A 16,573-nucleotide genomic window follows, 5' to 3' on the forward strand; every position below is an offset into this window, starting at 1 on the left:
GCATTGAAGCGTACGCAACACGGGGGGGTGGGACCTTCAGCCAGTACCCAGCGGCGGGGTAAACAGTGGGGTGGGAGGGAAAAGCCCTTAGGCCGATAAGAGTTGACTTAAGTGGGAGGGGGCGAGGGTATTATCGATGAACCACCTGCGAGGAACGTAGTCACAGAGACAATGGGAAGGGGGGAGGATGACGGGACCCCCCCAACCAACGGCCGGAGCGCTCAAAACGGCCGTAAAGAGGATCTGATTGGACGCTCAGGATGACGTCATATGACCCGTGGATAACGGGCTTGGGAACATAAGGGGGGCAGGAGGGAAAATTGGATCAGAGTTCTTCTGGAGTGGGAGAGAACACCAGCCGCCCTCAGCGTCCGTAGGACGCCTGCAGGGTGCAGCTGAAAACGATTACCCGGGCAAAGTCTACGAGGCGGCATATTCCCCAACCCCCATCGTGCAGCTGGAAAGGTGGATCAGTACGGGGAGAGGGGGCCAATTCAGCCCAGATCGCAGTCAGCTCGAGATTGGAGGAGAGACGCACTCTGTGACGGCTAGGTGATAGGAGGTTAGGCGCTGTCCGAAGGGTGCTGGCTGGGGGGGGGCATAAACAGGGGTTCACTATTCGTTCCGGGAAATAAATCTTAGCACAGACTGACGTTGTGACGTGTGGTGCATGTGTTCGTGTGAAGAACGGCGGGGCAGCGATCGGCGTACGACGGTGTGTGGGTGTAGGAATAGGTTTTACCCTTTTAACTGGCACAAAAACTGACACCTTTATTCAAGGCATCATGTTTGCAATGACCACAACACAAGCAGTCAAAATGCAAACAAATAAGACAACTCTGATAATAATATGCACTGTCCTTGAATTTGATTGGTCCACACCCGAGACAGCTTTTCTTAGAGCCTAGTCTCCATTGGTGTTGGACCAGAATACGCCAAAAGACGTACAACTCAAAAACAGCGCACTATCAGAGTATTGAGGGCTCGGGGTGAGCATTAACATTATGAGACCTCCTTTGCCAGAAACAAGATATAGGAATAGGTTTTACCCTTTTAACTGGCACAAAAACTGACACCTTTATTCAAGGCATCATGTTTGCAATGACCACAACACAAGCAGTCAAAATGCAAACAAAAAAGACAACTCTGATAATAATATGCACTGTCCTTGAATTTGATTGGTCCACACCCGAAACAGCTTTTCTTAGAGCCTAGTCTCCATTGGTGTTGGACCAGAAGACGCCAAAAGCCGTCTCGGGAGTGGACCAATCAAATTCAAGGACAGTGCATATTATTATCAGAGTTGTCTTTTTTGTTTGCCTTTTGACTGCTTGTGTTGTGGTCATTGCAAACATGATGCCTTGAATAGAGGTGTCAGTTTTTGTGCCAGTTAAAAGGGTAAAACCTATTCCTATATCTTGTTTCTGGCAAAGGAGGTCTCATAATGGTGTGTGGGTGACTATAAAACAGTGTGGGTGTGACGAACGCGCACACCAAATAAATAATTAAATAGAGGAACGCTTGACCGCGCCACGAGCATAGCGCGCAGGGAGTAATTAATTGATTTCGAGCGGTCGCCTTGTTGACACAAAGGCTTAGTAGAAATAATTAATTAACTCTGAACAGCCGCGAGTTGGGGTGGAGGGGGCAGACGTCGCACCCCACCCGCTCGCGGGGAGGGGAGATCAGCCCCCACTTAATAGGGAGTGGGGAGGGGGAGATCAGCCCCCACTTAATAGGGAGTGGGGAGGGGGAGATCAGCCCCCACGTAATGGGGAGTGGGGAGGGGGGCATTAGCCCCCACAGAGACACTATCCCATGCAAACCGAATAGATCTCCATTATGAGGGGCTGGTGACCGGTCTTGTGTGGGAATGTGTGAAATATATGAACATATAATAATTATTTGCTAATTTCAATTCGGCATCACCCACAGATTCTTCCTCACCGGTCCCCCCCCCCCCCCCCCCCCACACATTTGTGTTTTTTTGGACCCTGCCCCAATCGGTGCCAATGCAGGATCACGCTGCAACATCGGTGATGGTAGTTGTGGTGATGTGAGCTGTGGTGATGGTTGTTGTGGTGATGGTTGTTGTGGTGGTGATTGTGGTGGTGGTGATTGTGGTGGTGGTTTCGGTGGTGGTCGTGGTGATTATGGTGGTGGTTGTTGTAGTTGTTGTGGTGGTTGTTGCGCTGGTGATTGTGGTGGTTGTTGTGTTGGTTGTGGTGGTGGTTGTGGTGGTTGTGTGGTGGTGGTTGTTGTAGTTGTGATGGTTGTGGCGGTTGTGATGGTTGTGGTGGTTGTTGTGGTTGTGGTGGTGGTAGTAGTGGTGGTACGTGTGGTGGTTGTTGTGGTGATTGTGGTGGTGATTGCTGTTGTGGTGGTGGTTGTTGTGGTGGTGATTTTTGCTGTAGAGGTGGTTGTTGTGGTCATTGTGGTAGTGGTTGTTGTGGTGGTGATTTTGGTGGTGATGGTTGTTTTGGTGGTGGTTGTTGTAGTTGTTGTGGTGGTTGTTGTGGTGGTGGTTGTGGTGATAGTTCTGGTGGTGATTGTTGTTGTGGTGATGATTGTTGCCGTGGTGGTTGTTGTTGTGGTTGTGGTGGTTGTTGTGGTGGTGGCTGTTGTGGTGGCTGTTTTGTTGGTCGTGGTGGTGGTTTTGGTGGTGCTTGTGATTGTGGTGGTGATTGTTGTGATGATTGTTGTTGTGTTGGTTGTGGTGGTGGTTTTGGTGGTGGTTATAGTTGTTGTTGTGGTGGTTGTTGTGGTGGTTATGGTGGGGGTTGTGGTTGTGTTGGTGATGATTGTTGTTGAGGTGATTGTTGTTGTGGTGGTGGTTGTTGTGGTGGTGGTAGTGGTGGTTGTTGTGATGGTGGTGGATATTGCTGTGGTGGTGATGGGTGTTGTGGTTGTTATGGTGGTTGTTGTGGTGGTTGCGGTGGTTGTTGTGGTGGTTGTGGTTGTGTTGGTTGTTGTGGTGGTGATGGTTGCTGTGGTGATGGTTGTTATGATGGTGGTAGTTGTTGCTGTGGTGGTGATGGGTGTTGTGGTTGTTGTGGTGGTGGTTGTTGTTTTACCGCCTTCTCCTGGTGAGCACCAGAGCCACGTGGCGCCCTCGTTGGGAGTTCACAGCAGCGTCAGTGGTGACCCCCCCCCCGCCAACAGTGCTGAGTCACAGCAGCGTCGATGGTGATACCTCCCCCCCACAGTGCTGGGTCCCAGCAGCGTCAGTGGTGATCCCCCCCCCCCCCCCCCCCCACAGTGCTGGGTCACAGCAGCGAGGCTGCAGGTTGCCCCTCAGGGCCTCTGTTTGGTTTTGTTGTCGCCAACGTGGTGACGTGGTGACGTCACAACGCGGGACTCCCCAAGTGGCGGGAATCCAGAATGTCAAAATCTGTGTTTGTAGTGCAGGAGGAATCCGATGAGCTGTGAAGCTCTTTGTGTTCATAGCTCTTTGTGTTCACAGATGGTGCAGTGGTGAGGGGCAGGCGTGGGGATAGCGCGTGGGGGGTGGGGGAGAGGGGTGACGTGGGGGCGTCACCGCGTTGGGATTGTGCGTAGTGACGTCACCACGTCCATGACGCAGCAGATAACTTGAACAGCTCGGACATTGTTGGCGCCTTTTGTGTTTGGCACCGTCTCTTTATTTGTTTATTTATTTGTAGATTTAATTTGCTTGGCAGTGGCTATGTAGAGGATTTGGTCCTCGTGTTTAATTAATGAACGGCGTTGCGGGATGCAGTGAGCACGGATGACGCTGTACACAACTACATTGTTGTTGTTGTTTATGTTCCGTATTTTTATTGTAGAATCGACGAAACAAGTGTTACGACGCCACTTTCGTACGCATACATTTTAACTTTTTAAAATTAATATTATTATTGTTGCATCTCAAGTTTTTAAGTTCCATTTGTTAGGTATATCCCTGTGAGCCATGCGGCTCTTGAGTCGGGTGCAACCGCAACAAACAAAATATGAACAGAGAACATCTTAAAGCGACGACTGTTGTATATGCCTCCCTTTCCATCTTAATATTAACAAGTAATTTTTCAATACATATAGATACATATTTCTATTGTTTCTTTTAATTTTAATAATGAATAAAAACACCAAACCAGGCCTCAGCATGGCATGTGGAGGTCATATTTACCTTGACCCACTAACACGATTTTGACGTTCAGAGCCCTCCCAGGGTCAGAGGGAGCAGATAGACAGCAGAGCGCAGCGGATTGCAAAGGGGCTGACGTAAACACAAAGCCAGGGTCACTGGGAGGTTGCGTTAGCCTAGATCTAGTTAAGTAAAACAAAGCTAATTGGTTCTGCATTACTATTAAAGTAACTTAAAGTCGGAATTTAACGACAGGGTAGGCTAAGGTTATTGATCTTCACACCCACTTCAATTGAACCCTGCCACAAGCTACGTCAATGTAACCCTCACCCGTCTATTAATTTAATATGAAATGTATTTCCATATTTTAATAATTTCTATAGGACTTGACCCGAAGCCTATAAAAATCAGGTTTTCCTAAGTCAACATACATGCTCTAGCCTCCACCCATACGCAAATAATAAGCAGGGTTAAAATAAGAGTAGAGAGGAAAAGAAATACAAGCGCACAGCAAAACTGCAACGTAAGCAAAGGGCGATGTTAAACCCAGGGTCGGAGAGAAAGGGAAATCCCGGCCGTCTTTGTATCCCTGCAGCGCGGGGTAGGAGTGTGTATACGCTCAGGGAAGCACGAGTCAAACACCACATCGAGAAGCTGACCCAGACCTTGGATTAATACAGAATCATAACTGTGGAACTCTGATGAAATGAAATGTTAACTTAAAACTTTTTAACCATTTCTTTGTGCGTCGGTGAAAGTCGGAGGGAATATCGCCCCTCCCTCCAGGTTGTGCACCCAGACAGAGAGGCGCCTTCGAGACAATTTATAGCATTTGATTGTTTTACTTGTGGGTTTTATGGTAGGAGTATGACAACGGAATATACCGTCGGTGATGCACAAGGACACACACTGACACACGTACGGACACACACACAGACGCAGATACATACGGACAAATCCTGACACAGCAAAAATCGAAAGAAACCCCGCCTTGTGGGCAGGATCCGAGTGAAGGGATTTTTGGGCATAAAAAGAGGATCCTGAGCATTGAAACCTCAGTTCGACCTGGAGTGGGTCGGCTCACCAGAATTCGACCGGGGGGTCGACTCTCGGAAGAGTTCGACCGGTGGGGGGTCGGCTCACCAGAGTTCGACTGGGGGGTCGACTCTCGGAAGAGTTCGACCCGGGGGGGGTCGGCTCACCAGAGTTCGACCGGGGGGGGGTCGACTCTCGGGAGACAGTTCGACTCGGAGGAGCAACTCGGAACAGTTCGACAGGAGGGGGTCGGCTCACCAGAGTTCGACAGGAGTGGGTCGGCTCACCAGAGTTCGACCGGGAGGGGGGTCGGCTCACCAGAGTTCGACCGGGGGGGGTCGACTCTCGGGAGACAGTTCGACTCGGAGGGGTCGGAACGCGGGGAGTTTGACCAGTGGGTCGGCTCAGGAGCAGTTCCAATCGGGAACGAGAGCAACAGGTCGCCAGCCGGCGAGCTGCAGAGCAGGGGGCGGCGAGCAGAAGCCAAAGTGGCCCCGTCGCTACCCACTGACGTTGGCAAGACTCGCAGGGTAGTGAGGCGTCACCTAGTGTGATTTCCAAGAGCTGAAAGACAGAGTATTGCTGATTCTACATTGAGTCCAGCTGCAGAGCAACCGACGCACCAAGCAAGAGCTTCTGCAAACCAGAGCAAGAGCACGTGCGACTTGAGTCATCCAGCAGTGGAGAAAAACCTGCTTTCAGCAAATTAGCAACGAGCACGTTCGAGTTCTCCACCCAGAGAGAGGGAGCGTGCCGATGCAGCTCATCCAACAGCGGAGAGAAACTGCTGTCAGCGAACCAGCACGAGCGTGATCGCGCAGCTCATCCAGCAGTGGAGAGAGGTGTCCATTTAACAGAACTGAGAGCGATCAAGCAACTCTCCCCGTGGACAGAGGCTGGCTGCTGCGTGGAGGAGGGCGGCGATTCGTATGATGCACTCCCACACACCTCACCGCTCTAAAGGGAGCGAGGCTACTTCTCCTACAAGCGATGCCAACTTCAGCATATGGCAACGCAAATAATTAATTCCAAAAACTGACTATTCAAAACAATTCATATCACTCAAACATACACAGGTCCTTAACCAGAAGCGAACACTCAAGTCCGTGAACCATCTGGCTGTGGAAGCATCGTTCGTGTGATAACAGTCCGTCATTTATAAGTATATTCATAATTTCCCTCTTCAATATTTTGTTTTGGACTGTACTTCTAATCGCATAAGTTACCAACCGATCCATCAATACGAATTAGCCCTTGGCACCTTCGCCACGGAGCTACGCTCCCGGGGAGGAATCGTGCTAAACCGATTTTCTGATCATACAATCTTATTCACGAATTAATTAATTAATCTCCCGTCAGATAACACGTTCCGCCGCATACCCTCACACTAAGCCATTTCGCTAATCTTATAGTCTGTCCGGTGGATCTGTTGTTACATTTATGCCTTTGGAAATAATAACTGTTTGACTGTCTTTTTATATGAATACCGTTGCATGTTAATCAATCGCCTGTGATAATGTGCTGACCATTTCAAGCATAATGATCGTTCATATTATAATGTATAAGCTTTTGTGTAGCATAGCATTTGCATGTCCTGACTCTCTCTCTCACTAACAGCAATCGCTTTATGCGGGGTCCATGTGTTATCAAAGTGAAATCGTACAGTCGTTGATGATACTGTCTTGATACCGTGTGGATACCGTGTTGAAGTTCCGAGATTGAGAGTCACATACATATTATAGTTAAGGTTTAATTAGGAAATAAATTCATTAATACAGAAGTGGTCGTGTGATTCTTTCCTGAAGTTTTTGCATAAGATCTGTATCCTGCGACGAGATATGAACTCGGGAACCTAAACTATAAACACACCAATCCACACTCACTAAACTTTAAAGCGAATGATATGAACTTGGGACCTAAAATATGAACACTCGGGGAGTGTTAAAGCGAGAATCATTGTATTATGCTGATCAATAATACGAAGTTAGACAACGAGGCCGAATTGCCACTAGCGTAACTGCACACGATTGATTGCGTTATCCTGATTGATAACCCCACCTCGTCAACGAGGCGGGGCCTGATTATCATAAAGGCTATCATTAACACAACCACACCCACTCGTATAAATTAATACGATTACCTCTCTAATTAGCATAGTTACACGCATAATTACACGAATTAGCATAATTTCGGATTAACTATGCAAATTTCGAATTTCATTTAATTTTAATAATTTTTCATCAATTTTCACACACCCACATATACAACACGACGCGCAACAGAAATATCCTGGATAAACCAGCAAATCTTCCAGAAAAAAAAACACCGTATTACAACGCTGTGTGCAAAAATCCCAGTGTGATGCAAGTCAAACAATAAAAACCATAAGACAATTTATATTCAAGTGTTCAGGCCAACTCCGCACTTGTATCTCTCCCACAACCTATGACACCACCAGTGTATGAACACATCCCAGTTCACCATTGCTAATCACTGCACCGCTACACCACAGGCACACTCCTCTGCCAGGGTGAATACATCCACGTTGGCTTCACACACACACAGAGCGGTAATTATTTTATCACCCCCTCCCTCCCTAATGAAGGTTGTGAGGATTGTTTAGGCTCAGCCCGCCCCCCCCCCCCTCCCGTTGTGATGGAGAACCACGCAGCCCCTAGCCACCGACAGCCACTAGGCAGTCACGGGTGTGGCACTGCGCGTGACGGTGACGAGGGTGGCGAGCGCCGTGCGTCGTGGCGTCTGCCCTCTGCGCTGTTCACGTTCACCTCTCTCAGGACGCACAACTCAGATCCACAATCCTCACTGAGTTACCATCACCACCCCACACCAGCATCCCAGGGTGTAGGGGCTGAGTGAATGTTTGGTGAAACGAGTGCAACAGCGCCATGGAGTCGGCGCTGTAAAATGACAGCAGTCCCGCGTCCCAGTCCAGATGAACCCCAACTCTCCGCGGAGGCTCCGGCACTGACAATGATGTTTTTACCCCGCCATGAAACACTGAGAAGCTATCGCCATGTTTCTGTAGACACCAGGAGACGTCACTCCCTCCCAGGCGGCACTCAGCACCAACCCCTCTCCGTGGGATCGTCCCGTACGCGACTCCAACCCAACACCACTCAGCGCTCCCAACGTCCACCTCCCAGTAGTGCTGACCCGACGAAAAGCTCTCAGAGCACAGGGCTTGTGGATAGACATCAAAGCGGTGTGTCTGATGGGGGCGACCCTGGGCGACATCGCTCCGCGTCATCGTCCTGAGATCCGAGGAAATTTGGAGGCGGTCGTGGGCTGAGTTTGTGTCCAGAGTCGGTGAGCGTCCATCTGTGGTGAGGACAGCGACGACGCTCGCACAGCGGTCACGGCGACGCATCCGCAGAAGTGGCACGAGCAGTGCAAGTGACGTGGATACACACACGTGGTGTTGTGTTGTCTGTTGTGTTGTTGTGGTCGTACCGCAGTACGTGATGCATTGATTATCACGCATATAACAAATGCATACAGGACTAATATTCGTCAGTATTAGTGTACACATGTGAAAATTCGCTAGTATATGTGTACACATACTAGTATTCGTTAGTGTCTGTGTACACATAATAATATTCATTAGTGTTAGTGCACACATACTCATATTTGTTAGTATTAGTGTACATATACTCGTATTCGTTAGTATTAGTATGCACATACTAATATTCGTTAGTATCTGTGTACACATTCTAGTATTCGTTAGTATTAGTGTACACATACTAATATTCGTTAGTATCTGTGTACACATACAAATATTTGCTTGTATCTGTGTACACATACTGTTTATCAATCGTGAATAATAATAACAATGGTGTGACCAGTCAGTGGTGATGATGCCAGCACCACGATGTTAACGCCACTCTCACAGTGTATCTCTACAAACACGACGCCTGTACAATAGCCTCCAAAGCCTCGCACATTCTCACATCCACGCACAGACATTGTGTGTCACAGCCTCGCACACTCTCACACCCACACACAGACATTGTGTGTCACAGCCTAGCACACTCTCACATTCACACACAGACATTGTGTGTCACAGCCTCGCACACTCTCACACCCACACACAGACATTGTGTGTCACAGCCTCGCACACTCTCAAACCCACACACAGACATTGTGTGTCACAGCCTCGCACACTCTCACACACACAGACATTGTGTGTCACAGCCTCGCACACTCTCACACCCACACACAGACATTGTGTGTCACAGCCTAGCACACTCTCACATTCACACACAGACATTGTGTGTCACAGCCTCGCACACTCTCACACCCACACACAGACATTGTGTGTCACAGCCTCGCACACTCACACCCACACACAGACATTGTGTGTTACAGCCTCGCACATTCTCAAACCCACACACAGACATTGTGTGTCACAGCCTCGCACACTCTCACACACACAGACATTGTGTGTCACAGCCTCGCACACTCTCACACCCACACACAGACATTGTGTGTCACAGCCTCGCACACTCACACCCACACACAGACATTGTGTGTCACAGCCTCGCACACTCTCACACACACACAGACATTGTGTGTCACAGCCTCGCACACTCTCACACCCACACACAGACATTGTGTCACAGCCTCGAACACTCTCACATACACACACAGACATTGTGTGTCACAGCCTCGCACACTCTCAAACCCACACACAGACATTGTGTGTCACAGCCTCCCACACTTTCACACACACAGACATTGTGTGTCACAGCCTCGCACACTCTCACACCCACACACAGACATTGTGTGTCACTCCGCTGCTGGATGAGCGCCTCCCCGCGCTGTCTGCGTCATGGGGAGGGGGGGGGTTATTTGACCAAACTTCACCGCTCTCGTCGGTGTGCGTTGGCGATGGTGGGGATCGTGAATGTCGAACCGTAGCGGTACAGTAAAACAATGGTTCACGCTGCACTGCCCTCTGCTGGTGTGATGTGTAAACATTTGGCATGAAGGAGACAAAGGCGGCCGGGCGTGGTGCTCATAGGTGATGCTGCTCGCTAACAGCACTTGCCCCAGTACCCAGTAGTAGAGTTCACTAGAATGTTAAAACTGTTAAACTAATTTATTTCAGCAGGTAGAGCCCACTGATCCATGTCGCTCTCTTTCAGAGTCTGGGTTTCTCTCCAAGTGGTGGCATGGATTTTCTCCTGGTTCCTCGCGTTTTCTCTCCACATTTAGAATCAATTTGCATTCAGAGGATGTGTCTGATGTTATATATATCCACGTGATGAGCCACTTCGAAGAGCTTTCATGTGTGATAGTCAGGTCGCGTCCGAAAAAAAGAGCGACATGGTTCAGTGGGTTCCTTACCTGGTAAAAATAAAATGAAAAGTTGATGAAGGTGGGGAGCACAGAAGTGCAGTGCAACACAGCGGGAGACGCGGGTGCAAGACTGAGGAACTCACAGACGAGAGGCAGGAGTCTGCGCATGGCCCTTTCAAGGGAGCGGATCGTGGTGGCGTCCAGTGAAGTGGGAGGTGGGGGTGCAGATTCCTTTGAGATCTCTCTCCTGAGACAACCACCAACAGCATCACACACAGCCTCGTTTAACCACAGCCCTTGTCTCAGACAGCCAGTGTCTCACACACATCCAGTGTCTCACACACAACCCGTGTCTCACACACATCCAGTGTCTCACACACAACCCGTATCTCATACACAGCCCATGTCTCACACACAACCCGTGACTCACACACAGCCAGTATCTCACACACAGCCCGTGTCTCACACACAACCCGTGTCACACACACAACCCGTGTCTCAAACACAGCCATTGTCTCACACAGCCCGTGTCTGAATGAGCCAGTATCTAACACGCAGCCCGTGTCACACACAGGCAGTCTCACACACAGCCCGCTCATATACAGCCCGTGTCTCACACATACCCCGTGTCTCACACAACCAGTATCTCACACACATCCAGTGTCTCACACACAGCCCCTGTCACACACAGGCAGTGTCTCACACACAGTGTATCATACAGGCAGTCTCTCACACAAAGATAAAGACAAAGATCCTCCATATAGCCTTAGACTGTAGGGGCAAGTGGTGTTACCGAGCACCTATGAAAGCTGGAATGGTACACGGGGGGATGGGTGGCTAGCAGCACGCCCGACCAGCCTTTGTGTCCATATTGGCGATGTTTACACACTGCAACTGGTTCTCATTTGAGGCTGAGTCTCCCTAGGGGAGGCCCAGGACCGGTTCAGATAATCGTCACAGGAGTTGGCCTTGAGCAGGAATCGAACCCGGGTCGCCGGGTTTACGGCACAGCGCGCTAGCCGCTACACTACCGCTCACACAGCCTGTGTCTCACACACAGCCCCTGTCAAACAGCCAGTATCTCACACACAGCCTGTATCTCACACACAGCCAGTGTCTCACGCACAGCCCGTGTCTCACAAAGCCCATGTCTCACACAGCACGTGTCTTACAGACAGCCATTATTTCACACAGTCAGTGTCTCACCGACACACATACATACACCCTGTGTCTAACACACACAGTCCATGTGTCTAACACACATATCCTGTGTTTTGAGTGTTAAACCGTGAGACGTTAAGGATCTGTACCTGTGCGTCACCTCAAGGTGCCCCTGTGGAAGAGAGAGAGATCATGAGTGAAGTCTCTACCCTTGGACCACGAGCCCTGCTGCCACTACCAAGTCTGTTGTTCTGAGCACCCAAACGGCATCTCCACAGAGGCGCTCCCCACCTGCAGGAAGGCGAGCGAGTCCCTTTCGTGCTGCAGAGCGCGCAGGCGAGCGGCCACCTCCTGGATCTCGCCGATCTCCCACTTGTGACGAGCGATGTCCTCGTCTATCCGGGACAGCAGCTCTCGCTCCTTCACGGCTACGCGACGTAGAGCCTCCCTCTCGTCCTCGTCCAGAGCCTTCCTTAGGCGGGCGAACTTGCCCATGATGCGACCCCTGATCCCGGCCACCGATTCCTGCGGAGACACGGGGACCACGGTTGACTCCCTGAGCCATGAGCCACTCCGTGTGTGCGTGTGGGCGCCGTGGTGGCTACGAGATGTTGACTCCCTCGCCTGGTATACAGCAGGTCGTGGTTTCGATCCCGATCCTTATGCCTGTATATTTGGAGTTTGTTGTTCTCTCTGTTGCCGTATGGATTTTTCTCTGGGTCCTCTGGCTTTTGCCTCCACATTTAGGATCAACGAAGTGCGTTTAGAGTATTTGACTACTATAAATTTCCACCTTAAAATCAGCCAGTTTGTTGAGCTATCATTTGTAATAGCCACGTTGCTTCTGAAAAATAACTACATAGCTCAGTGGGGCTTTACCTGCTAAAATAAAAAAGTGAAGTCTCTGGGTCTCTATGCATATCTGTGTCCCTGTTTATATCTAGGGGTCTCCATTTGTCTCTAAGGGTCTCTCTGTATATCTATGGGTCTCTCTGTATCTCTATGTGTCCCTATGTATATCTATGGGCCTCTTTGGCCCCCGATATATCTCTATGGTTCTCTATGTATCTCTATATGTCCCTATTTATCACTCTCGGTCTCTATGGGTCCCTATGTAGCTTAAGGCGTTTAGATTATTTGGCTGCTGATATACATATTCACGTGATGATAGTGTCAGTCATTTGGTTGATCTATCATTTGTGATTGCCAGGTCGCTTTTGAAAAAGATCTACACAGCTCAGTGGGCCTCACCTGGCCAAATAATTAAATAATATTCCCTAGTGATGGATCATGCCCCAGTGACGAGGCACCCATGGGACTGAGTCGACCCATGCCAAGGGGGCAAGAGGGGTGCCGCTCTTTTCTTGTTTCTCCCCTAGAGGGCGCTGGGGTCGTGGATGTTGAGACTCGGCACTCGGAGTACGGTGGGGGCCCCCTCGTGGGTCCGACGAGATGTGGCGAGATGTTAACTGCCTCGCCAGGTATACAGGGGATCGTAGGTTCGACCACGACCCTGATGCCTGCGTGGATTTGTGTCTGAGACCTCCCGCTTTTCTCTCCACATCTAGAATCGGCGTAATCTAGCTCAGGTTTTCCCACAAGTCCGACTCGGATTTAGAGTTCAAGGAATTTGTTATCTGCTGTGAACAACCCGCAGAGCACAATAGTGTCTCTGAGTTCAAGCAAGCGTTTAGAGTACCGTATTTAGAGTAGCCATTTAATGAGCTATTATTTGTGATATTCAGGTTCCTTCTGCAAAAGAGCCACATGGCTCAGTGGGGCCTTACCTAGTGAAATTTAAATAGTTGAGTCTATGGGTATCTATGCCTTACCTAGTGAAATTAAAATAGTTGAGTCTATGGGTCTCTATGCATTTCTATGTGTCCTTATGTATCACTATTTGTCCCTATGTATCTCTATGGGTCGTTATATATCTCTATGGGTCTGCTGCTATATATTGTCACGTGATCATCACGTCAGCCACTTTATTGAGATGCTATCGTTTGTGAAAGCCAGATTAACTTCTGAAAAAATCTACACAGCTCAGTGGAGCCTTACCTGGTAAAATAAAAAATATATATTTTAGTTAAAATAAACTAAGGGACGGCGTGAGGTGCAGTTATGCGGTGCGGGGTGGAGCTGCACCACAGCTACACCCCAATAATCCGTGGCACTATACATTTTTTTGTCACAAGAGTGGAAGACACGATGCCCAGTAACCCGACCTCACGGCAGGCTCGCCAATGTGGCTATCGAATGCCATAAACGTGCAACCCCTCTCATAGTTAATGTTGAGTTTGAAAGTGAATAATATAGTTAAAGTAAGAGGCGTCAAAAGTTATGAAGCTGCACGAAATTCGCTTGAATGCATTTTGACCTCCACGACTTACACACTGGGTGGAGGTCACGGGGGTCAAAGAGCCAGACCCGGACACGGTACCTGCGCCTCCTTGCGAGCGGCCTCCATCCACTTCACGGACTCCTCCGCCTCCTTCCTCTTCTCCTCCACCGCTTGCGTCTCCTCCCCTACGCGCGTCTGTAGTGAGAGACGATACGTCACCAGGGGGAGACTCCAGCCCCCTGAGCCACCCCTCACACCGCCCTTCCCTCCACAACGACCCTTCTACAGCGAAGGCCTTCATCTCTACGCTGCCTTTGTACGTCGACTGAGACGGTGGGCACGGGGAGTGGGTAAGCTGATGCCTCGTTGTAGCAGCGACCGTTGGGAGCCGTGCTCTACCCACTCGGACCCATGGGCCAATGTGACCACAGCTGTGTCGTTTACAAGATACATCAAATAGAATTGTTTATCAGGTGGCTGTTACATAAGTCTCAAACTCTATGTCCACTTAATTACTTTATACGTCCACTTGTGTTGCGATCGAAACGTCATAGTTTTTTGTTCTTTTTTATTTTATTTGACCCTATCTACGTGACTTTACCGAAAGAACCAAATAATATACGGCAATTATGTTTAATGAAAGCCTAGGATTCAATACATCCTGATGATCTTTCCTGAAATGGCAGAGAGACAGAGATTCAATAGGGAGAGCATGAACACACTATAGTTTTTTCATCAGATGTTGTGTAACCAAGTGACAGAATTGGTCAGATTGTGTTATGGTGTCTCACTCTGAAGGCCTCACCTTCCGTGTCTCGTGCTCTTCCTTCAGTGTCAAGACCTTGTGTCCTGTGTGTTCACCTGCGATTGTGCAAGATGGGCAGACCAGGCTGCTGTCTACTCTGCAGTAGAATTTCAGCTCCTCACTGTGCTGAGGGCAACTTCTCTCATCCAAGCTCGCAGTGGGATCCACCACAGCATGGTCTCTCAACCTGGGATTCTCCACGTGAGTCCTGAAGTGTGAAAAACAGTAGGACATCTCGCATCTCAAGCAGGTCTTCACTGCAGGAGTGTGGCCATCACCGCAGATGTCACACACGATGGCCGTGGCCATCCCATCTCCAACTCTGAGCTGCTCTGCCAGGTTCGCGAGGGCCACGTTCCTCCTCAGCTGGGGTCGCACAGGGAAGGTCGCTCGGCACTGCGGGCAGCTGAAGCTGCTCACCGTCTCCCAGGCGGCCTCCAGGCACTGCAGGCAGAACGAGTGTCCGCAGCTCAGCGTGGAGGGGCAAACGAATGTGTCCAAGCAGATGGAGCAGCACAGCTCACTGTCCACACTCTCACTGGGAGTCGCGCTCGCCATGACCCAAGGCGTCGATGAGATCGCTCGCTGTGTGGCTCAGAGAGACGCTGGACCAGGACCTCTCTCTTATAGCGACAGTGAAGAAGGAAGTAAAATACTTAAAAGTATTTTCATTGTCGTCACTGACATCACGAGACATTGCCTGGCATGTGACCCCGTGCCCCTAAGTGCACAAACAGCAGCCTTAAGGTGAACACGGCTACTGTTCACACATTAACATATAAAGAAATGAGTGCTGTTGTTAAAATAACTCTGCGAGGCTCAACTACGGTCGTTCATTCTTGAGATGAGTGTCGAGAGATAAACTCATCCTTTTACAGCAAGTTGGTGGCAAGATGTTATCTCCCTCGTCCAGTATACAGGAGGTGGTGGGTTTGATCCCGACCCTGACGCCTGCTTTATATTTAAAGTTTGCGTCTTTCTCTCTCTCTCTGGTTTTCCCTCCACATTGACAATCAACATCAGGTGTTTAGAATATTTGGCTGCAATACATTTCTTCGTGAAAAGCTGTCATTTGTGTCCAAGTCGCTTCTGCAAAAGGGCTACACAGCTCAGTGAGTCTTGCCTGATAAAATAAAAAAAGTTGGTATAGTTGTAGATATATCATGATGTCCTGCACCTCCATCTCAGTGTAATTACACCAACGTGACGAATTGATTGAATGTCATTGTGGCATCTGAGATGGAGTTTTTTCTGTATACTCCCGTTACCCATCCTGGAATCTTGAGCCTTTTGCTAGCAGTGTGAATCTATCACCAACTCTACCTGCCTCCATCACCCACTGCTGGCGATGTCACCGTCTCTCACTCTCACCTTGTCTGAGACTGCAGATCCCCGTGCCGACCATTCACACCGCTTACTTCACCTGCATTGTTGTTTAACATTCACACACACGGCTACTCAACACGCATGCACACGCAGCAACACAAATGCCCATCAGCGTTCACCATGATTGTGAAAAAGAGAATACAAATAAAACTAAATTTTTATTTTATTTTACCAGGTGTAATGCCGCACTGAGCTATTCGCTTATTTTTCCTATGCGACCTGCCCATCACAAATGATAGCTCAACAAAGTGGCTCATCATTTTGGAAATGTATAGCAGCCAACTACTCTAAATACTGTACTCAAATTCTCTAAATACTGTACTCTAAACCGTTATTTGAACCCGGATTCACTCCTTTCGGCTCTGCGGGTTGTTCACAGCGGATAACGAATGCCTTGGACTCTCCGCCCCCGTCGGACTCG

The 16,573-nt window shown here is 49.3% G+C and overlaps 1 protein-coding gene across 1 annotated transcript; it reads right to left on the reverse strand.

Moving 5' to 3' along the window:
• Positions 1–7,806: 7,806 nt before the first annotated feature.
• Positions 7,807–15,388, reverse strand: LOC116957958 (tripartite motif-containing protein 14-like). The gene is made up of 6 exons (XM_076058214.1): positions 14,767–15,388; positions 14,061–14,156; positions 11,912–12,145; positions 11,747–11,792; positions 10,603–10,776; positions 7,807–8,479 (listed from the first exon to the last, which is right to left on the reverse strand). The coding sequence occupies exons 1-6, from the start codon at positions 15,322–15,324 to the stop codon at positions 7,932–7,934; spliced, it is 1,656 nt and encodes a 551-aa protein (XP_075914329.1). The 5' UTR covers positions 15,325–15,388; the 3' UTR covers positions 7,807–7,931.
• Between the last annotated feature and the right edge of the window lie 1,185 nt (positions 15,389–16,573).

This window comes from Petromyzon marinus (genome assembly GCF_048934315.1).
Source record: "Petromyzon marinus isolate PM22_M1 ecotype Great Lakes invasive population chromosome 68 unlocalized genomic scaffold, UKy_Petmar_22M1.pri1.0 chr68_unloc.1, whole genome shotgun sequence".
NCBI classification, from domain to species: Eukaryota; Metazoa; Chordata; class Hyperoartia; order Petromyzontiformes; family Petromyzontidae; genus Petromyzon; species Petromyzon marinus.